This window comes from Eupeodes corollae, chromosome 3 (genome assembly GCF_945859685.1).
Source record: "Eupeodes corollae chromosome 3, idEupCoro1.1, whole genome shotgun sequence".
NCBI classification, from domain to species: domain Eukaryota; kingdom Metazoa; phylum Arthropoda; class Insecta; order Diptera; family Syrphidae; genus Eupeodes; species Eupeodes corollae.
In genome coordinates, this window is record NC_079149.1 from 75540983 (window position 1) to 75564006 (window position 23024).

The 23024-nt window shown below is 30.3% G+C and overlaps 1 protein-coding gene across 1 annotated transcript; it reads left to right on the forward strand.

Moving 5' to 3' along the window:
* Window positions 1-3863: 3863 nt before the first annotated feature.
* LOC129951722 (hemicentin-2) lies at window positions 3864-22017 on the forward strand. Its single transcript, XM_056064027.1, has 6 exons — window positions 3864-4285; window positions 15514-15990; window positions 16086-16529; window positions 16643-16717; window positions 21464-21598; window positions 21764-22017. The coding sequence occupies exons 1-6, from the start codon at window positions 4108-4110 to the stop codon at window positions 21964-21966; spliced, it is 1512 nt and encodes a 503-aa protein (XP_055920002.1). The 5' UTR covers window positions 3864-4107; the 3' UTR covers window positions 21967-22017.
* The last annotated feature ends 1007 nt before the right edge of the window (window positions 22018-23024 follow it).

Genomic DNA, 23024 nt, shown 5'->3' on the forward strand with positions numbered 1-23024 from the left:
TAGTAGCAGCACTTTAACTCCTCTTGGAGTACAGGGCGGCAACCAGTTTCTTCCATCTCTCTCCATTCCTAGCACAATACCTCAGCTGGGACCACGTCTTCGAGTTTTGGGAATTAGCTTCCTTCATGACAGATGATACGCATGTTTGTATTGGTCTTCCAGGCCGCCTTTTACCTTGAGGATTCCATTGAAAGCACTGCTTTGCTATGTTGTTGTCCGGCTTCCTCAATGTATGGCCAATTTAGCGCCACTTTCTCTGCGTAATGTCAACATCAATGTCACGCATTAGAATCATTAAATGAACAGAAAACTGTGATCTAGGCAAATTGGCCTTATTAATCATATAAAAGGAGTGTTATTGAAAACAAGCGTCGGCACATTTTTCACAAACAGCCAGACATTTTTATAACCTTTGGAACATTGTAGTGTTTTTGTCGTAATTTCTGGTCATGTGCAAAAATTGAATGCATTGATATGTCTTTTACAGGTGTTACTAGCTTGTTTGAACTTATTCCGATTTTCCTCAGTGGGGTTGTCTTTGTAAATCCGAAAAAGTGGATCTTTGAACCTAATAACCTCTTTCTAGTTTGAATCAAACCATAAGTTTTCTTTGAGTTTGATAGATTTTACTTTATTTATTCTACAAATAATTACCTGTGCTGAAATCCACGTCACTATGGTGAAAGTATAGAAGCAGTTAAAGTTCCTAAAGAAGCTGATGAGACCGTTCCAGTTGGCTTTTTCATATTGCCAAACGGTTCTCGAAGGGGTTTTTACTTTAGCTTGGGTTCTTTCGCATGAGAAATTTGTAGATGAGAAACAATAATCTGATGTGCGTAGAGGCTATGATACACTGATCGCATATTTATTAAGATCACAAGTAAGAAATAAGTCTTAAGTGTTAGCAGATTGACTTGCGACATCAGGAATTAGAGTTGGCTCTCCAACTAACTAAGTCAGGTGCTTTAACTCAGCAAAAATCTCGACACACTCTTCTTTAGGTGTTGTCTAACCAGAAAATCGGCCCTAACTATGATCTCACTGTGTGGAAATCGGAATACAATTCTCTGGATAAAATTGGACAACGCATCGAATTCTTTGGAAGTTGAATTACTATACAGACTTGGGCTACGATGAATAAAACAGGTATGAACTATGAGCTTTTGGAACGTGAACTTAAAACACTTATGGATAATCAAAATTTGTGTTGATACTCTGACCATACTCTGGTTCATTGCTTACATACATATAACGTAATTTAACAAGTTATTATATGTTGGGAACTGTGCCTTACAAAATACATCGAGACCAATAAGAATATTTGAACCGAGGTATTACTTCGGGACACATACATATTTGATGAACATCAATTTTGCAATGTTGTTTATTTCGGTCAGAAACCATAAAAAAGTAAATTAAGAACCTGCATACTTAAATTTACAAAAAACATAACAAAGGAAACAAATCATTGTACAATTATAAATTTAATTAGTTTAACTATTTAAAATATTGGTCAATGTTTTTTACAATACTTTTTAGGTAAGCCTCTAAAACATTTTGTTAGGAAAATATTTTGAGAAATATGAACAATTGCAAATAAGAGAAAACGTAAAATAAATAGTTTTGCTAACCTAAAAAAAACAATGTGACAGTTACTTTTCTATTGTTTTAAACTTTAAAGTTTATCCTCGCATTGATTTTTGTTATAATAAATAGAATTTTTATCACCAATTCAAACCAAACTAATGTAAAATATGAACGATTTGACTTATTTTGGTCCCATACGATATTTTTATAAAAATAATATAACTTACTTAATCTCCTTTTAAAACAGAAAAATAAAAAGATCTTTTCAAACCAAGGTTAACAAAAATACAAACATGATTATATTGATGCAGCTTTGTTGGTTTATTTAACACAACATTTTCTTTCAATCAATTTTCATTTTAAAAGTAATAGTAGTAAACTTATTTGGAATGGTCCAACCGTTTTTTTTGCCGGGCACCCAGCCTTAAAATTAAAAATAAATGACCATCAATCGATAAGATCATAATAAATTAGTTCAAATACCGACGAACTGTTGTAATTGCTTAAATCCATCGAGAAGATCCCCTTTTGATTCTGATGGGGAATGCGTATAATTAATTAATTGGTCTACTCAACACAATACTCCTACAATTTTGTAAGTATTCGCAAAGGGTTACAAAAACATTTTCAATAGGAACCTATACTGCCTATTAAATTGTGACAATGTGTTTTGTGTATTGTATATTGTTATATATCATACCCGATTTTTGAGCTGCCCATGCTCTTGATATTTCTCCACGTATATATGTACGTGTGAAGCGGACGGACGTTTCCATAATTGTAAATATACTCTTAGTATTTAGTAATAAGATACACAATTATTATTTGAGCTTCTTATGTTCTGGTGGGTAATCGAAAACCGCTAAGCTCTCGCTTCTTTAGGATAAAAGTATTAATTAATAATACAAAATAAAGCGCATGAATCATAATTTCGTTTGAAGTATCATATTTTTAATGACCTCTAATTATTGTTCCCTAAAGTTTCTTAAGCAAACCAAATAATTTTAAACAAAATACAGAATTCGAACTCTAATTTGATTTAATTCTCGTAAGTATATTGCACTTAAGAACTTTCAAGCCAAGTACAGTCCAAGACTTAATACAATAACTTTATCGAGGACCAGAAAAGTTGTATTTTTGATTCTTTATTACGACGTAACTCATAATAGCAATTTTTGAAAGCTAGTTGTTTACACAAAATTTAAGACACAAGTACCAACATTAAATATATGTATATCTTCTTCTGGTTTCCCCGTCTTTCAATTTCCATTTTTTAATAAAAATAATGTAATAAATATCTCGGTTTCACATTCTAATTTGGTTTGGTAAAATTAAATTCTGAAAAATAAATCAAAAACTATGTAAGATTAAATTATTAACCCATTTAACGTGTAAATTTTAACCGACACAGCATAAATACCAGCATTTATATCTTTACAACCAACAATCGTCTTTAAAATTACCCATACAAAAATATTGAAAAATATTGTTAGCAGAGAAGAAAACTCAGTAACATTAGCTGATACAAAATACAACACATCATACTCGTTTAGTATTTACTCCACAGTACCTAACAACATTTTACAAAAGATGTTTTAAACAGATATGAGAATTTACTACTATATTATTGTACTTTTCTTGGGTGAAAATAAGTAAAATAATCATAAAAATTGTTTGTAATGATTCATTTTTGCAAAATCTCCTATATAAATTAAGTGTAAAGAAGCATGAGAAAATTAGTATGGGAGTTGAGCGTATACTCACTATCACATAATTTAATTTTATCGGTAATACATATGGAGCATTAAACCGTTAGATGTTAGCCAGAGCTATATTTAAACATTTTCCGTTATTTGAGGTTTTAATCCTTATCGCTTTTTATCTTTTTTAGAGTCAACCATTTTGATAAATATGTTGATATGCTAAAATTCATTCATTCTGTTTTAAGTTTTTAATTCCATATCATGCGAAAAATAGCTATAAGGTACTTTTGATAAATTACACCTGTCTGAAATATAAAAGGGATAAGATGGCATACCAGTATTAACACGACCCACTTTTTATAAGACTATTGTATTATGTGTATTGAACTTGAAAAAATAAAGTTCTTGCATACATTTAATAAACATATGATGATTTTTTAAAAAGAATTTTCCTTTTTAACATTTTTGTATACGTTTTATATTTCACTTCTCTCGTTCTCATCCCTGGTTCGGAACAAAATTATTGATTTCATCCCTATTCACAACGAATTGTTACTTTTCTTGGGCAGCCGATCGTGGTCAGTTTGATTGCAACCTTCGTACTGCACCGATAGGATTGGATACTGATCTCGTCGTGAATTTGATTTTATCCACAAATTTTGTTTCATAGTGTGTGACATTAGAAAAAAATGTATTCTTGGAGAAATAAAAAAGTATCTAAAGATTGATTCTTTCTTACGTTCGACAAAGACAAACTTGTAGAATATTTGATTAATTAAATAATTATTAAAAAATTCAATACCACAATAAAATAAAAATGAACGGAAATAATAATTGTGTGACAATAATCGTGGGATTAATTTGTGTTCTTAATAACGCACAATCGGCACTCAATTTTAATAATGATCGGGATAGTAACAAAAGCTTTAAAAGTGTTCCGACAACAGTGAAAACAGCTGAAAATGATACCGTTTTACTTCCTTGCCATCACAATAGTAAGTTTTGACTTTCTTTAAGGACATCCATAACAACAAATCTCTTTTTATATTTTTAAAAAATGTGTATCGGAAAATATTTTTTTTTAATACCGATACATATTATGCAGGTACCTTTGTAGTTTTTCATTTCCTATCTGACCGTTTATAATTTCAAATAAGTTCTGCAGTGAAATTTCTTTTTTTTGTCATTAAATTTATTTTATAGTTATATCCTAATAAGGGCTTCACAGCTATGTTTGAACTAAACAAGGTACCTAAGTATTTTTTTTCCAACGGTAAGTCCGGTTGCGTGATGGTTAGCGCGTCATGCAAGAGGTCTTGGGTTTAATCCCTACCAGTGCCAGTTTTGTTTCACTGATGGTATTGTCTCTTCTCAGGAATTGAGAAACCAACCAAGATTGATTCCGTCATGAAAAGTTATTTCTCAAATTAGCAGTTCGTATTCGGCTGAAGAAGTCCTGAAAACATCGAACAGAGGAATGGTTAAGAATTATCACTAGGCCCTAGCTTATAAAGGACTACAGCGCCACCTAATTTATTTATTTAAATTATATAATGCGTAATAATTATATGTTATGCAGATAAAATGGCTGTTTTTGTTTATAGAATAGCTATCATCAATTTGTAACCCACTCTCAGAATGTCAACATTTGGTGAAAAATGTATGTATACTTTTGATGTTCCTGTGTTTCAATATGAGTATCGCCATAATGAAACCATTTAAAAAATGTTACAAAACCTTTACGGATATAATAACTTTTTTCATTTCAAAAGGATTCAGGACCCTGAAATTTTTGTTTTCATCTGAAGAAATCACTTTTGACTTCTTTCAAATGTTAAGAACTCGTTGATTTTTTTGATGCAGAATATTGAGAATTGAGATGCTCCGATAGTTATACGTATTTTGGCTCTTGGCGGAACTATGTACATTCAGTTATTGGAGATTTTTAAAATCATCATGAATTTCTTTGAAAAAAAATACTAATATGTGTTTTTTTTTCGAATTATTAAAGATTATATCTTAAAAACCATTGTTGTTGCCATTGTAGTAAAAAAAAAGTATTCGGCATAAAACAATTCCAATTATAAATACTAAATTAATTCAAAATATAAGTATTGAAATTCCATTTTCTAATGGTTCCACATTAAAAATATTTGCTGCATACTTTCCGGGTAGTACTGCTACAACGCTTCAAAATAGATACGACTTAAACAATGACTTAAGAAAATTAATAAGTGTAAATGACATTTTTCTAATTGGTGGGGATTTTAACTGCAGGCATAGGAAATGGGGTTGTCTGAGAGCGAATACATGGGAAAATATACTAGAAAATCTTAATTCCAGACACTCTTTTGACATTTTGTTTCCGCCTCATCCTACTTTTTATCCTGCGAATAACAGGGCTAATCCTTCAACCATAGATTTATATCTGACAAATATGCCGGGGTTGTTTACTGAACCTATGGTTTTAAATGAAATGAGCTCGGACCACTTACCTGTAACTATTAGTACTTTTACTTCACCTCTAAGTGGGAGAAGTGAAACTTTTGATTTCAAAAATGCTAATTGGTTAACATTTAAACGGCGAATGAGAGCAAAGCTCAGAAGTATTCCTGACATTTCAAATTTAAATTTTAATCAATCTCAAATTGGTCAAAATATTGCATTATTCACGTCTGCTATTGTTGAAAGTGTTGAAAGCTCTGTGCCTAAAAAAAAGATCAAACTTGGAAGTACTAATGTCTTACCTAGTAATTTACTGGAACTGATTAAAATACGGAATAGCTACAGAACCAGGTGGATAAGAACAAGAAATTGTTTTTATTTCAACGAAATGAAAATTCTTAATGCCTTGATTAAAGAAGGCATATCAAAATTCAGAAATAATTCCTGGAACCAAAGACTATTAGGAATGGAAAAATCTAGCAAACCATTTTAGAATGTAGTAAGAGTAATTAAAAAACGTAATTCCCACATTCCCGCACTTAAGATAGGAAACCAAATCATGATGTCGGGCATTGAAAAGGCAAATGCACTGGCTGAAACATTTTGTAATAATCAATTGTTAGATAGCAGCACTACAGGTAACATTTCTGTGGAATCTCTAGTTTCAAACACAATTAATTTCATTAACAATAGTGCTGCTAACAATACTATAGATCAGGCTACAATTGACGATATAAAAGACATCTTGATTTCTTTGAAAACACGAAAGTCAGTGGGCTTTGACAAACTCAAAAACGTGTATTTAAAACACCTTCCCAGATCAGGATTTATATTTTAACAATCATTGTTTAACTCTTGTCTTCAGCTTGGGTATTTTCCAAGCGAATGGAAAGTTGCTAAGGTTATTCCTATTTTAAAACCTGGAAAAAGTGCTACTATGCCGGCTAACTACAGACCAATAAGTTTACTAAGCTCCTTAAGCAAGTGCTTTGAAAAATTTATTAAAAAAAAATTATGATCTTTATTGACCGAAATAATATTTTACCCCCTGAACAGTTTGGTTTTCGGCCTTCTCATAGCACTGTTATCAAAATACATCAAGTCCATCGTATTAAAAACCATATCAAGAGAAATTTTTGTATTGGAAAAAGTACAGGTATGATATTGCTTGACGTAGAAAAGGCGTTTGATTCTGTTTGGCATGACGGACTTCTTCATAAGATGTATGCTCTTAATTTTACCATGTACCTGATAAAAATTGTAAAGTCCTTTTTGTACTTAAGAAAATGTATAGTGTCTGTGAACAATTTTGTATCTGATATGTTTACTTGTGTGGCAGGTGTTCCTCAGGGTTCTGTTTTGGGCACGATTCTTTACACTATTTTCACTCATGACTTTCCTAGACTCCAAAACTGCGAGACAGCTATTTTCGCTGACGATACATGTATTTTTTTTCCACAGATTCAATTGCTTCCATTATTGGAATTAACTTGCAATCTGCCCTAAATACAACTCAAAACTATTTTCTTGATTGAAAAATAAAGATCAATGCTTCAAAGACTCAGGCCATCTTTTTTACTAGAAAAAGAAAATCCTGTTTCTTGCCAAGCTCAATGATCTCTATTAACGGTATAGGCATCGAGTGGAAATCTTCTGCAAAATACCTAGGAGTAACACTAGATACAAAACTAACCTTTGGCTTACATGTCCAGGAAATAATTAAAAAGATTAACTTAACAATTAAAATACTATATACATTTATCAATCGAAAATCCAAGTTGAGTAAAGAAAATAAACTTTTAATTTACAAAGCTCAGGCAATAATTTTGTACGGTTCACCAGCATGGGATAATTGTGCAATCAGTCATATTAGTAGGTTACAAACATCGCAAAATAAAATTTTGAAAATGATGTTTAATCTTCCTTGGCATTTTTCAACTTGTGAATTACATGCATTAACTAATATAGAAATGGTATCTAGTCGAATTGCTAAACTTAAGGAAAAATATAACTTTTCTTGCATATCTTCTGACAATGCCTTGGTATCAGACCTAGCGTCATATTTAGCACTTTAATTATTTATTAAGTCTTCTATTCCGTATATGCATATTTTTTTCTATGAATTTATCTATTTATTTATTTTTAACTCTATGAATATATTTATTTGTTAATTAGATTGATTTTATATATTCATATATTTATTTATTTATTTGTTTTTTTTTTATTCATTTATTTATTTATTTATATAATTATTTATTTATTTATTTGTTTATTTATCTATTTATTTATTTATTTATTAATTAATTTATTTATTTTATATTATTATTTATTAAATTACTATTTAATTTATGTAATTATTCATTTTTGCTAATATATGTTTCGTTTATTATTTATCTGTAAATTTGCACTGTCATTACTGTTATTTATTTATCGTTTTCATTCGATTACTTGTTAAGATTTCTGTTTTTGATTTCCTTTTTTTTAATGTTTAATAATCTAGTTACATCACTAGTTTAATGTACCATTTATGTAAAAATTATTATGTAAAAGCCATTGTTAGATGTTTTACTTGTGTGCAGCCCCTTCTCTCATCTTTTCTATAACACGCTCTTTATTGTTATTATTTATCTTTTGTTTTTTATTTAATGAAGGGTTTTTGTCGTAGCTTTTCCTTCAATTATGTTTGTATTTGTATTTGTAAAAAACTACTTATTAAAAAAACTCATCATTTGGCAGTAGTAAGATAGCGTATATCAATCTCTGTAAATTGTGCAATATAGGTAAGAATGAAATGTGATATTTTGGCTACAATAAAAACTATATATATAAAAACCTGACATTACATTATGCAACTACCAATTACATTTGTATTTCTATTATTCCTTTGGCTATACATACTTTCTCGTTTAGGCGTATTGTTGAATGCTTTTATTTTGATCCTTTCTCCTCCTTTCTCGCTCAAAGATATTAAGCGAACCATTTTCGTTCTTCATAAAAAAAAGAGATTCAATACAAGTTATTAAAAACGTCATTGTGTACAATTAATCTGTTCCCAACAGCTTTGTTTTTAGTTTTCAAAACAATATCTTGTCATGTTTTGATTCACCCGAGCCAGTGAAGGAATTACAATAATATAATATAGCATTATTTAATAATATGCAAGCTATGTAGGAATCCTTGTACAGTGTTTCTAAACGTATCCTCTTTTTTCACAGAAAAACAAATCAGCGCACTACTTAATTTGACAAAACTTATTTTTGTCTTAGATTTCAAAATCTATCTGCATATAATTAATTTTGTACACACAATTATTAGATTCATAAAACTGTGTTGAAAGAAACACACTTAAAAACTTATTAGTTATTATACCCTACAGTTAAACGAACGTAACGCAACGTGATAAATTTGAAGAAGGTAAGATCAGCTTGATCACATAATGTTTTTTTTATTTAAATAGTTTCATCTTATGATGAATGCATGATATGGCGTTTTTATAAATTAAAAAGGAAATACAGAATTAATTCACGGTCGTAGCCGCCTTTATACAATTTTTTGAATACATTTTTTCATTTCTCATTGGGTGCATTTTTTTCAAATCAGAAATCGATAGCCGTGAAATTACACCCAAAATAAAGGACAGCATGTTTTAATTTCGAACCATGATGGTAGGACAGTCATGGCTTTGACGTTAAAAGAAGTTAAGAAGTGTAGATACCCTAAATGCTAGCGCTTATGAAATAATAATAATAATAATAATAATAATAATAATAATAATAATAATAATAATAATAATAATAATAATAATAATAATAATAATAATAATAATAATAATAATAATAATAATAATAATAATAATAATAATAATAATAATAATAATAATAATAATAATAATAATAATAATAATAATAATAATAATAATAATAATAATAATAATAATAATAATAATAATAATAATAATAATAATAATAATAATAATAATAATAATAATAATAATAATAATAATAATAATAATAATAATAATAATAATAATAATAATAATAATAATAATAATAATAATTTTAATAATGATGGTATTAATTTTTATTGGATGTTTAAAACATGAAAACAACTGAACTAAATTGCAATTTTCAATTACGACCTGTAATTGGTCCTTTGCGATACCATAGAGATCTAGAAATTTACCTTGCTTGTTCAACAATTTAGAGCTAATAATGAAACAGTTAATTTCCGATTTTATAAGATCACTAGGATAGTTATAAAAAAACCTATGAGTATAGAAGGTGATAAATTGTCTCAACTTCCTTTTCATGTATCATTTGCAGAAAACTTAAAAAAACAATTGGCAGTATTGTAGTACCCAGTATAGGTATTGAAAGGAATCAAGGAAGTAATTAAAAAAAGTAAAAAGTCCAATAAATTTATGTGAGCTTTACTGCCTGCGAGATGGATATATTGGTAGTCGATATCATGCTTTCATTAAACCAATGACAAGACTCGTTTGTTCGCCAAGAGCTCTGCCTGGAACTTAATACACTGATTGGATAGAGCAAAAGAAAAACATCACTTATTCCGTCATCTTTTTAGTTATATTTGTAGGAAGGGAAAGGGCTCACGACTGTGGAAGTCTCTATAGCAGACAAAAATGATCTGTTCAGTGATGGGAAGTTGATAGGTGTACCAAGTTATTGAGCGACAGAATCCCCTTCATGAAGGAGAAGTTTTGTGCATTTTGCATCCGTCTCATCTATTTTGTAAAGCCTCAAGGTGATAGTCTTAATATCACACTTATTAACACCTTTGATCTAAGCATGCATTTTCTTTTAAACTAGACAATATAACACCATCTAGTTTTCAGAGTTTGATTAGGAATTAATTATAGCAACGAATTTAAGAACAAATATTTATAATTTTATAGTTTTAAAAAGTTACCAAATTTTGTGTTCAAACCCATTTTTTTTCAAACTAAAACTATACATAAAACTAGCTAATAGAACAGAGAATTAGTTTTTTTTTAATAAAAACCTACATCTTAAAGTTACCGTTCTTTTTGACAATTGTTTTATAAAATATCCCATCCCACTCCAAAAGCACAGTAAAATAATTCTTGTATTTAACGGTTCCACAAACAACAGTTGTCATTTCTTATATTTCGATAAGTTATCGTAATATATCCCTACCAAGCACCGCATTGAGGAAGCTCGGGAATTACTTCTTTAACTAGTAGTAGTGGAAGGTAATTCTTAGACAACACTACGAGACGAAAGTATTTCTCCCTTACTCTTTGGGCACCCACAATTCTATTACTAACAACGTGAGCAGAAGAAACAGCAGATGGCTTTCTAAAAGCCCTGCTGGCCTATCTTAAAGACCCAGACTTCCGAGGTGTTCGATTTTCACAGAGATCCGTTAATTGCATATAAGGCTAGTTAATCCGAAGGCCAAGAGCTATCTGGATACTAGAGACTGATCTTGTTTTTACTTTCGACATGTAGGAACTATATGGCAAGTTTTGCATTCGTGCAAAATTTCGAACTCGAGATTTTAATCAAAAATGATATTACGATGGTAAAGAAGTCGAAAAAAAAAAAGAAAAAAACATTGGGTCGATTGAGTTCAAACTTGGAAGTTAAGGCTTTGAACAGATTCAAATCAAATGGCATTTATATCCTTGAAGAAAAACTTATTTTATAGGTATATTTTAAAATCTTATATAGGTACTTTTTTAAACAGACTTTTTGCATACAGGGGCAATTTCGTGCGGAAGGAAATAAAGGAAGAAGAGGGCAAGGAATCAGATAGAATGGACATGAACTCCTTACTGAAAGAAGAAGTGCGTCAATGGCAATATGTAAGCGAGGAATTTTTTATATGGGAGTTGGAGCAGGAAGACTGTTCAATTATTAAATAAATTGGGTGGCGCGACAGTCCGTTGATAACTATGGCCTAGTGACTTATAATTCTAAACAATTCCTGTGTGCGAGTATTGTTGTCAGGGATAGAGGGGACCTACAGTTTGAAGACGAATCCGAAGGGCTAATTTGAGAAAATACTTTTAATGACAGGAAATACTCTTGAAGAATTTGTCAATTCCTCGCAAGAGGCAGTACCCGTGAAAAAACTTTAGATGACACAGGAAGGGATGGAACGCAATGCCTCTGGCATGACAGTCCAACGCACTACCATCACTCCACGGGTACTTCTGTTCAATAGGTAAACTAAAAATATTATGTAGGATTGGTGTGTCCACAAACCAGGACTTTTTTAAATTTTTGTCGCTAAATAAATCCTTCAACCGTAACATTTATTTTCAAATACATAAACCTGTTGTAATTGTACAAACTGTCCCAAAAGATTACGTTGCTGTGTGGGTATCAGTTCTATGTGGACTTTTTCTAACGGTTGTATAACAAAAATTCTCTACGAGTACATTGAGACGATGTGCGTCCTCTTGCTTTTTTAGTTCAATTGAATTCCCTAATCTTCAAATGTGTCTATTTTTTTATGAACATATTTAAGTGACTACTTTTGAAATAATTAAAAATAATTAACACAATTTTTGTTTCTAGATTCTTTATATGATTTTTTCTCTTTATGACTAACCTTTTACCTTAAAAAATTTGTTTTTGTGGCCAGAAGCTTAATGTCATGGATTTAGCATATTTTGTGTATGGTATTTGTTCTCAAGTATTTTAAGCCTTAAGAAAATACATATATATGTTTACAGTTTTTTTTTTATCGGAAAAAACGAAGGTATGCCACCTAGATTCCACCTGATGTGATTTGTCACAAAATTAAGGCGTTGGCTCTTGCGTGGTTTTTTCTTCATTTGCTTGCGTCTATACATTGACCCTCCTTCTACATCTCCTTCTGTAACAGTTGATCTAGCATTTACCCCAGCTTCTGTCTTGAACGTACTAATAGATACTCTTGCATTTGAAGCAGCTCTCACTATCACCCGCTTTTTCTGAAATGATGTGGCTTTCTTGACTCTTTATTTGTGGTTTTTTTTCATACCTCTCTAAGTCCTCGAAGTAGTTGTATATAACAATTGAACTTTTCTAATTTCGCTGGCTATAAAACGGATGGTTTCCTTGGTAATCTTGAATCTGATTTAAAACACGCTTATAGGTAAATTTAGATCTAGTCCCTATCCATGTGACAAAAAAACAGGTACTTTTTATGACCTTCTTTGGAAAAACCGTCATAATCCATGGATGAATTGAATTGATAATGGATTTAGATTGCAATATAAACTTAATACATATGTACCTCTTTTACTCCACATTTGGGGTTTGCCAAAAAAAAACTAAGGTTTTAAGAAATATGGGCAAATAAAAAACGAAGAAAGCCTGCTCTATCCATGTGATGTGACATGGAGTGTATGTGTTGCAAGTTAAAAATTATAAATTTGGGAGGGAAGATGACCGATACAGTAACTTTTTAATCTATACAATTAGTTAAAATTTCAAGAGGATATAAACAGTTATTAACTGCAAAAAGAATGGGCTGAGGCTTTCATTCTGTTTAAATGCACTTCTTCACAAGACGTTTACCTTTCTCATGTACCTAATACGAATTGTAAAGTTCGTTTTGTTTTTTAATGTGTTTACTCGTGTGGCAGGTGTTCTGTTTTGGGCCAATTTCTTCATACTGTTTTCACTCATGACTTTCCTAGAGTCCAAAACTGGGAGTAAGCTATTTTCGCAGACAAATACGTGCATATTCTGTACAAATTTAATTGCTTTAATAATAAGAAATACATAATTTGAAATCTGCATTAAGTGTAATTTCGAACTGTTCTTTTCTTTATTGAAAATAAAGATTAATGGATCTAGGAGTCAGGACATCTTATTTACTAAAAAGAAAAGATTGTTTCTTACCAGGCTCAATGATCTTCATTAACGGTATAGGAATCATGTGGAAATCTTCTTAAGTTAACATGTACAGGAAATAATCAAAAAGATTAACTTAGATATCAAAATACTCTATTCATTTATCAATCGAAAATCGAAGTTGAGTAAAGAAAATAAACTTTTAATTTACAAAGCTATCTTTCAGGCAATATTGTTTTATGGTTCACAAGCATGGGGTAATTGTGCAATCAGTCATATCCGTAGGCTACAAATGTCGCAAAATTTTTTAATTATTTTTAATCTTCCCTTGTGTTTTTCAACTTGTGAATTACACGTTGTAACTAATATTGAAATGGTATATAAAAGAATTGCTAAACATGAGGAAAAAAAAGGGTTTTAAAATAAGGACAGGTAGATGTTATGGGCAGTTGTCGTGGCGTTTGCTGTGTGGTACCTATCGCCGCGCGCTGTCCTGCTGGTACCACATGTCGTCTAGGTCCATATTGTTCAATTTAGGCCATTAGAAATTAGTTATCATCGTTATGTAACGCTCGCTTAGCATAAACAATTGAATAATAAACAAAAGATTTGACAGATGTCATTAAAACAAAATGGCAACCACTGGTCGCCAAAATCTACGCGCGCAAAAAAGATAAACCCTATTTGTAATTACTTGCATATCTTCTGACAATGCCTTGGTATCAGATCTAGTTTCATAGATTTAAAACATCAATTATTTATTAAATTTCCTATTTGTCTATGTATTTATTTATGTATAGAATTAATTATAAATTGGGTGGCGCAACAGTCCGTGGAGAACTACGGCCTAGTGACTAACAACTCTTAACCATTCCTGTGTGCGAGTAATGTTTTCAGGGATAGGGGAGACCTACAATTTTTACCCGAATCCAAACGGCTGATTTGAGAAAACACTTTCCATGACAATAATTACTCTTGGAGGATTTGTCAATTTCTCGCAAGAGGCAGTACCCATGAAAAAAACCTTAGATGGCACAGGCAGGAATTGAAACCAAGACCTCTGGCATGACAGTCCAACGTACTAACCATGCTACGGGTACTAAATTATAGGAAATTCACATATTACATATTTTTTTTTAATTTTATTTATTTATTTAAATATTTATTATTTATTTATTCATTTCGTTTCTGTTTTATTTATATGACTATTCACTTCTGCTGTGATACATACTTTTTAGTTGTGCATTTACAATGTTATTTATTTATCAATGTTCCTTTTTATTTGTTTACTCCTTTAGAATTTTTTTTTTAAGACTGATATATGTTAATTAATTGAATTAGTGATATTGTAACATTAGTTAAATCACTTTTATAATGCACTTATTATCTGTAGATATGATATTGTAAATGCCAATGTTAGATGTTTTATTTTGGCGTTGTCCCTTCTTTCATTTTTTGTATAACACTCTTTTTTATTGATATTATTTTTTTGTGTAATGAAGGTTTTATATTATATATTATATTATATTATATATATATATATATATTATATATTACATTTGTATCAAAAATATTATATGTATTATTAAAAAAAAACTCATTATTTGGCAGTAGTAAGAAAGCTTGGCTACAAGATACTTTGGCTACAAAATAAGATGATAAAAAGGCTAGATTCATCATTATCTCTCGATAAGGTGCAGTCAACAGTTAAACCATGTTAAATTGCAGATATAAGTCTTATTCGTATCATCTACTCATACCATTTTTTTTAAATCGTCTGTATTTATTGTAGATACATAAAAAATATGTGGTAACAAAATTACATTCATAAACTTTTTTTACACTATATTTTGCAAACACATTGCCCTGTGTTTTCATTGGTATTGTATTGTATAGGTTACATTTTTATATGTGCAATTAATCATTCTTTTAAATTAATATCTCAGCTCCCTTTAGATACGTGCGGTGGCATAGAGATGACGTGCCTTTAGTTGACTCTCGTCATCCAGAAAACCCGACACCGGAACGGATTCACCTATGGTTGAACGGAAGCCTGCAAGTTTCCAACGTGCAAGCGACAGACACTGGTGAATACTATTGCGAAATTATGGCCAACACCGGCCATGCCGTGCAGATCCACGCAATTGAGGTTCAATACTCCCCCTCGATTGTATCCGAACCGAGTGGGTTCCTTGAATTACCTGTTGGTTCTATATTTGAAATAACGTGCGAGGCAAAAGGTGTCCCACCGCCTGTTATAACATGGCGACATAATGGTATCTCAATCGAAAACTATAACGTTGGAAATCGTCAGAATCACATCGTCGAAGTGAGGTCTCGTGAAATGTCCGGTCCCATTGATTGTCTGGCCACAAACGGTGTTGGTGAGTCTGCTGTTGCCGGTGTTCACTTAAATGTTCTCTGTAAGTTTTCAATATTTTGTTATGTTTTCCGCTTCTCCTTTTATTACATATGTATATACGAGTACATACATTTATTTGTTTCTGAATTTATACAGTTAGCCCAGAAATTCAAGCCGTTCATACAGTGGTTCACACGAAAATCAACATGCGTGCTCATCTCGAGTGTCTGGTGGAAGCGGCTCCATCTGCCACAGTTCATTGGTTTCATCATGGAGTACCAGTTGGAATAGATTCAAGAATCGCCCGTCATGACAATGAATTGGAGTCAAATCGTTCCCTATCGCACTACTACACGGTATCGAAGCACATCTTAATCATAAAAAAGGTCAAAGATTCTGATCTGGGTGTTTATGAATGCCGGGCAGAGAATAAGATTGGTTTCAAAGGGGTGGCGATAGATTTGACAGGCCGACCCATGCCATGTGTCTTTAAAATAAATCCCGCAGTACAGAGCTCAACATCGCATAATATGATATGGCAAACAGAGAGTCAGTCGCCCATCAATGAATTCAAGTTGAAGTTTCGACAAATTCCATCGGGTGAGTTTAAATTTGATGTGTGTATGTTGTTTTCGTTCCTTATGACTGTGGTAGATAGAAAAAGTTTATATGTTTGAGTTATTAAAACAAATTATTTTTTATGTACCTTGCAGGAAATGTGACACCACAAAACAGGGCTTTTGCCATTGAATGGACAGAGCTGACTATTCCTTCAGAGTTTTCAGAAGGTACGTTTTATTTTTGTTTTGTACAAAAAATTAGTGCTAAGATACCATTTTTTAATTTCTACGTATACAAAAATGAATAATGTCAGATAATTATTACTAAACAACGATTTATATTGTTTAATAATTAGAGTAGGATAGTCGTAATTATACCGATGCAATCTATTGTAGCTTTATTGATTTAAATTTAGTTTTGAAAAGGAAAAAATTCTTTTTTAGAAAAATCGAAGATAATCAAATTCTTGTTTTTTTTCCACAACTTATTTACAACAACAAATTTTCAACTAGTTTAGTTTGAACAAGTGTAGTGCTAACCTGATATCAACCTTACAATTACAAGTTATTTTTTAAACCATTGAGAAACGATTTTTTCTACCACAGCTAATTTACACCAAAAAATTTACAAATAATTGCATACTCAGTTCTTAAATTTTCGAAACATGTACATAGTGCTAACCTGACAGTCGCAAAAAGAGCTGTACTGTATACAAAAAACGTGATGACGAGATCTTAAAAATGCCAAGTTCTAAATGTACGAGGGTAATTATTTATTTATTTATTTTTAGCAGTGTGAAAAAGCAACTCATTATAATTACTTGCTAAAATTTATTAACACACAACTTGCCAAGTAAACCCATAAAGTCTTAGCTAGTAATTAAATATCTGTCGTTATGAGTTGTTTTGATATCAAACTTGTAAAATAAATTTATATTAACCGTTTTCAGAATTTTAGAACTGGGAATATTCTCAGATTTATAAGTTTTTAAGGCAAATTCAAAACTTTAGTTTTGAGAGAGCAAGATCTAAGATTTGTAATTTTCAACATTTATTCTGTTTAATTTCATTGTTCTACCAGAGTCAGTAGGATTCCAATTAAATTATATTAAATACGCACAAAGTAGATGCTAGATCCTTCGACTGATGTATAAAAGCATGTATTCGATGTTTTACTTTGTATACTGATGGGCCGCGTTCACTCTACTACATTTCATCGTTCTACAAGTGTGCCTTGTAAATGACAACAATTACTTAAATAGGAGCTCCTGAGTTAACATTTGTGTTCCTAGATATTTGTTGGTGGTGTACTCTACTGAATGTTAATGTTCTAGAACTCTTACAAAAGATAATTGCAAGTTTTACCTTATATATAAGTTATATAAGAAAGTAGATGAATACTAACTTCAATAAAGATTCTACAATGACAAGAATTATTTTGATAATATTAAGTCAATTGTTCACTTAGTTCCTTGGTATGTGTTGAAATTTGTTTTTTGTTTTTTTCGTTTTGAAGTTAGAAGTGATGAAAATCAGCTGCGTTTGTTTTCGAATAGTGTCAAACTTTTTGGTGTACAAGCGAGTAATTTATTAGAGGTCCAATTAGGGGCAATTTGTTCACAGAATTATAGTGTCCTAATGTAAGGACAGGTACTAGTCCTAGAATTAGTACTCAAATCCAGCTTCAACCTAGGAACTGGTTATTATAAATTGGTACTATTGGTAATAATTTGTAGATTAACATATAACTTATAAATATACATATCGACATGTAAGTGCCTCAATGTGTTAATTGCACTAATTAATTTATTAAATGTAATAAAGTTGTACAAAAACATATTAAATAATTTTGTAGTAACTTATTTTGCTTACTAAAAGTATTTGCGAACACAATATCCGATGCAACTGATTTAGTATTATTGGAAATGGGCAAAAGTGTAACACAATACTTCTTAAACCACAAAGCAGACTTGTAATCAAGTCTAACATTTTATAAACACAAATGTTAAGGACAGAAATTAGCTTTTAACTGTTGTTTTTTTCTTTGATTTTTTAAAATAATCCTTTAATTCACCACCACTAAATTAGAGTGTTGTACTGTATTTTTGATGAAAGAAAATAAACACTACAATAAATAATCAATAACTTAACAAATGAAAAAAATATATATTCTCTTTTGTCATTAACGGACAACTATAAAACTGATGCAAAAACTAAACATTGCTCTAAAAAGCTTTTTTCTAAGCTATACCTTAAAATTGATTGAGAGATGGTTGATATCGATCCTTGAATTTATGCAATATCCGCCGTAATGTGAATATTTCTTCAATTTTAATTTCTAGTCTGAAGCCAACCCGATATGTACCGCTAATACGACAGAAAAGATCTTATAAACGATAAATAAGAAAGTCTTTCAATATTTTTTGTAAATTCGAACAGATCAAATTGGTTGACTTTAACTTGTCAAAAATCATCATTAGACGATTCCTCCCTAGGACTTAATGACGAAACATAATCAAGATAAGTCCTGAAAATTCGTATTTTAGGGCATACTTTGCTAAGTTGGCACCCACTCCATGATCAAGAAACATTTAACAATACACTTCAAATTGCCATTCACGACTAATTAACGGGCATTTTAAAAACAACAAAGAGGCTGGGATGCGACCCACACTGATAACTTCCCATCCCGTCTGTCGATTTGTCTTGCTTCAAAGTTTGTTTATATGTACTCGTATCAATTTTACCAAATTTGCGTAGGTACTATTTTTTGTAGATTTTGTTTTTTATGAAAAAACGGACTGTTGAATTTTTAAATAAAAATCACTGAATATCGAAAACAATATTTTCTGTAAAATAAAATAATCTTTTAGCCAGTATTTTTATTTTTTTTTTACAAAAACTATCAATTCGAATTTTTTCAAAATTTTACTAAATGTTAACAACAATATTTTTTGAAAGATAAAAGTAGTTAAAATCCAATATCTACAATTTTTGAAATGATATTTGAGTCGAAAATCAATTTTTACCATCTTTTGTTAATTTTTTTCGGTTTTTAATTTTTTGTGAAAAAAACTGTCAATTCGATTTTGTACAAAAATTTTACTGAATGTTGACAACAAAGTGTTTTGAAAGATGAAAGTAAAGTAAAGCTAATATCTCAAAGTTTTGAAAAGTTATTTGAGTCGAAAAATAATTTTTACCAACTTTTATAAATTTTTTTTCAATGTTTTTAGTTTTTGTAAAAACACTGTCAATTCGATTTTTCTCAAAATTTTACCGAATGTTGAAAACAATATTTCTTATAAGATAAAATAAGTTTGAAGTCTAACTTTCAAGATTTTGAAAAGATATTTGAATCGATATTCAATTTTTACCAATTTTTGTTAATTTCTTTTCGATTTTTAATTTTTTGTACAAATAACTGTCAATTCGATTTTTTCCAAAATTTTATTGAATGTTGACAACAAAATTTTTTGAAAGATAAAATTAATTAAAGCCAATATCTCAAAGTTTTGAAAAGATATTTGAGTCGAAAATCAATTTTTACCAACTTTTATAAATTTTTTTAGGTTTTCATTTTTTGTAAAAAAAACTGTCAATTCGATTTTTTTCAAACTTTAACTGAATGTTGACAACAAGATTTTTTGAAAAATAAAAGTAAATTAAAGCCAATATCTCAAAGTTTTAAAAAAATATTTGAGTCGAAAATCAATTTTTACCAACTTTTATAAATTTTTTTAGGTTTTTATTTTTTGTAAAAAAACTGTCAATTCGATTTTTTTCAAAATTTAACTACATGTTGAGAACAAGATTTTTTGAAAGATAAAAGTAAATTAAAGCCAATATCTTAAAGTTTTGAAAAGATATTTGAGTCGAAAATCAATTTTTACCAACTTTTAAAAATTTTTTTTTTAGGTTTTTATTTTTTGTAAGAAAAACTGTCAATTCGATTCTTTTCAAACTTTAACTGCATGTTGACAACAAGATTTTTTAAAAGATAAAAGTAAATTAAAGCCAATATCTCAAAGTTTTGAAAAGATATTCGAGTCGAAAATCAATTTTTACCAACTTTTATACATTTTTTTTTAGGTTTTTATTTTTTGTAAAAAAACTGTCAATTCGATTTTTTTCAAAATTTTATCAGAAGTCAAAAACATTATTCTTCGTTGCACAAAATTGTTTTAGAGATGAAATCATATTTCAGTCGTAAAATTTTGGAGGTGAACATTTTTTTTTTTCAGTTTTATTGATTTAAAAAAAACCGTTATATTGATTTTTTTCAAAAAATATACCTGTTTGGTATTACGTTACAATATATTATATAAAATTTAATTCAAGTCTCTAGCGTTTTTGGTTCGTAAGATATTTAGGGTTAACCAAAATTTTCACCTTTTTTTCAAACTGCTATGGTAAAAAAACCACCCACGCAATTTTCTTGAGAGCCCTTTCTGCATCTTTCTGCCTTATTATCTGTATAACAAAATTTATTTGAAGTCGATATCTCTTCTGGTTCTTGAGGTATGGACGACGAAAAAAACGTCGCGAACGTACGGACGTACGGACGTACGGACGTACAAACGTACGTACACACGCACGCACAGACATCTTTCTAAAAATCTTTTATTTCGACTCTAGGGACCTTGAAACGTCGAGAAATGTCAAAATTTTCAATTTGACAAATCGGACCCATTACAATAACTTCCTATGGGAAGTTAATTATATAAAACAGATTTAAAACGGCTTTCTGGTTTTTCTTAAGTTCATGTAAGGAATCCATTATTTTTTTTCAATATGGTAAAGTTAACTCATCCCAAAGTTGGTATTTTGAAATGATAGTAATTACTAATTTTTATTTAGATACAAAATAATATTGTTTCTTTCTTATATTGCTCACAAAGGTAAATTGTTTCCGACAGATACAAAACCTTTCTGTATATACAAAGATAAAACTTTAATTTTTCATTTTTTAAGGTCCAATCCACACAACCGCTTACAACCTGCGAGGACTACAACCTGCTAGCTTATATGAGGTTGCTGTATTAGCTAGGAACCGATTCGGATGGAGCGATAACAGCAAAATTGTGAGATTCGCTACTGGTGGTGAAGGTATTTGCTAAATGGCTTATTCAAATTGAATCTTTGTATATGAAAGATTGAATTTAATCTTTGTATATGAAAACTATAGTACTCTCATGAGCAACATTTTTTAGTTTTCATATACAAAGATGAAAGATTGAATTTAATACATTTCCCTGTTTTTATTTCTTTTAGTTGAACTTCCGAACTACTCAACTGAATCCATGCAATATGAACAGGAAATCGAAGAAGATTTTTTAAACGAAATAACACAAAGTTCACAAACATCAAATGTCGGTGTCACAAAAATTCGTCAAGTAGTTACCTACTCTAATGCGATTAGAACTTGTACATTTAAAACTATTTTATTGATACTGGGAATTATTTATATTTTGTAAAAGTTTATAGTAATTTTGGTAGTAAATAAAGCCGTAAGGTTAATTTTTGTAGGTGTGTTTTACAACTATCATTCAAATTTGTGTAAGTAGGTATAGGTACTCGTGCTATTGGTTTGTTTAAATGGAACGTCTTTGTGCCATAAAAAGAATACAGATTATTCCTCACTTTGCGCCTTTAATTGATATACAAATAAGGTAGATGCCAAATAGAGCACCCATTCGTGGTTTAATAATGTTGTAATTAACTTAAACTTTTAGGAGGCCTTTAGGGGACACGTTCATGAAGAGATTTAAAATGGAATGATGATCTCACGCTTATTATTTGAATTAATCACACTTTCATAATGTTTTAACTTTTTTTATATCAACTATTTTAATTTTAGGCTCATTTGTATATGTATATATGTATGTGTCAGTAAAAACAAAAAGAGGCGATAAATTATAAAACAATAGAGCAAATTGTCTGAATTTATTGCACAATTATTATGACTTGTACAAAAGCCAATTTGCAAATACAGCATAAACTGGAATGTAATCGGTTAATATGTCATAAATAAAGAAAAGTCTAGAAAACGAAACAAGGCCTATGGCACACCAACGTTTATTTTGTGGGCATCAAATTTAAACCCGTTTAAATTCATCTTATATTATAGTTTAAAAATATCAAGTGAAATAATTGTACGGTAAGATAGCTTTCGCTCTTCAAGATACAAACATATGTCTTAAGATGAAAATTTATCTACGTTTCCATTATCCTGGGAAGAAGGGATTTAAAGCAATTGTACGTAAGAAGAGATCTAATTTTTCAAAAGACAGGCTTGATAAATGCTGTTTTCCGTTCACTCGGAGAGAGACCTGCATATAAACAGTAGGACAAATAGAAAAGCTTACGCAGTGGCATAGAAACTGCCGTTAGCTGGTTTTACATTACTGTACAACACCAAGACCAGACATTTTTATTTCTTTTAAGACATTTTGTTCTTTAACGCCTTACGCGAAATGCAGATAATTTGATGCACCGAATACGCCCATCGCAGGTTTTTCTAGTTTGTTTAAAC

What these genes read in the sequence shown, in the direction of transcription:
- LOC129951722 (XM_056064027.1), top strand. Translation starts at nt 4,108, where the DNA reads ATGAACGGAAATAATAATTGTGTGACAATAATCGTGGGATTAATTTGT. An exon ending in ACTTCCTTGCCATCACAATA is followed by an intron (nt 4,286 to 15,513) that starts GTAAGTTTTGAC and finishes TTAATATCTCAG; the next exon opens with CTCCCTTTAGATACGTGCGG. An exon ending in TGTTCACTTAAATGTTCTCT is followed by an intron (nt 15,991 to 16,085) that starts GTAAGTTTTCAA and finishes GAATTTATACAG; the next exon opens with TTAGCCCAGAAATTCAAGCC.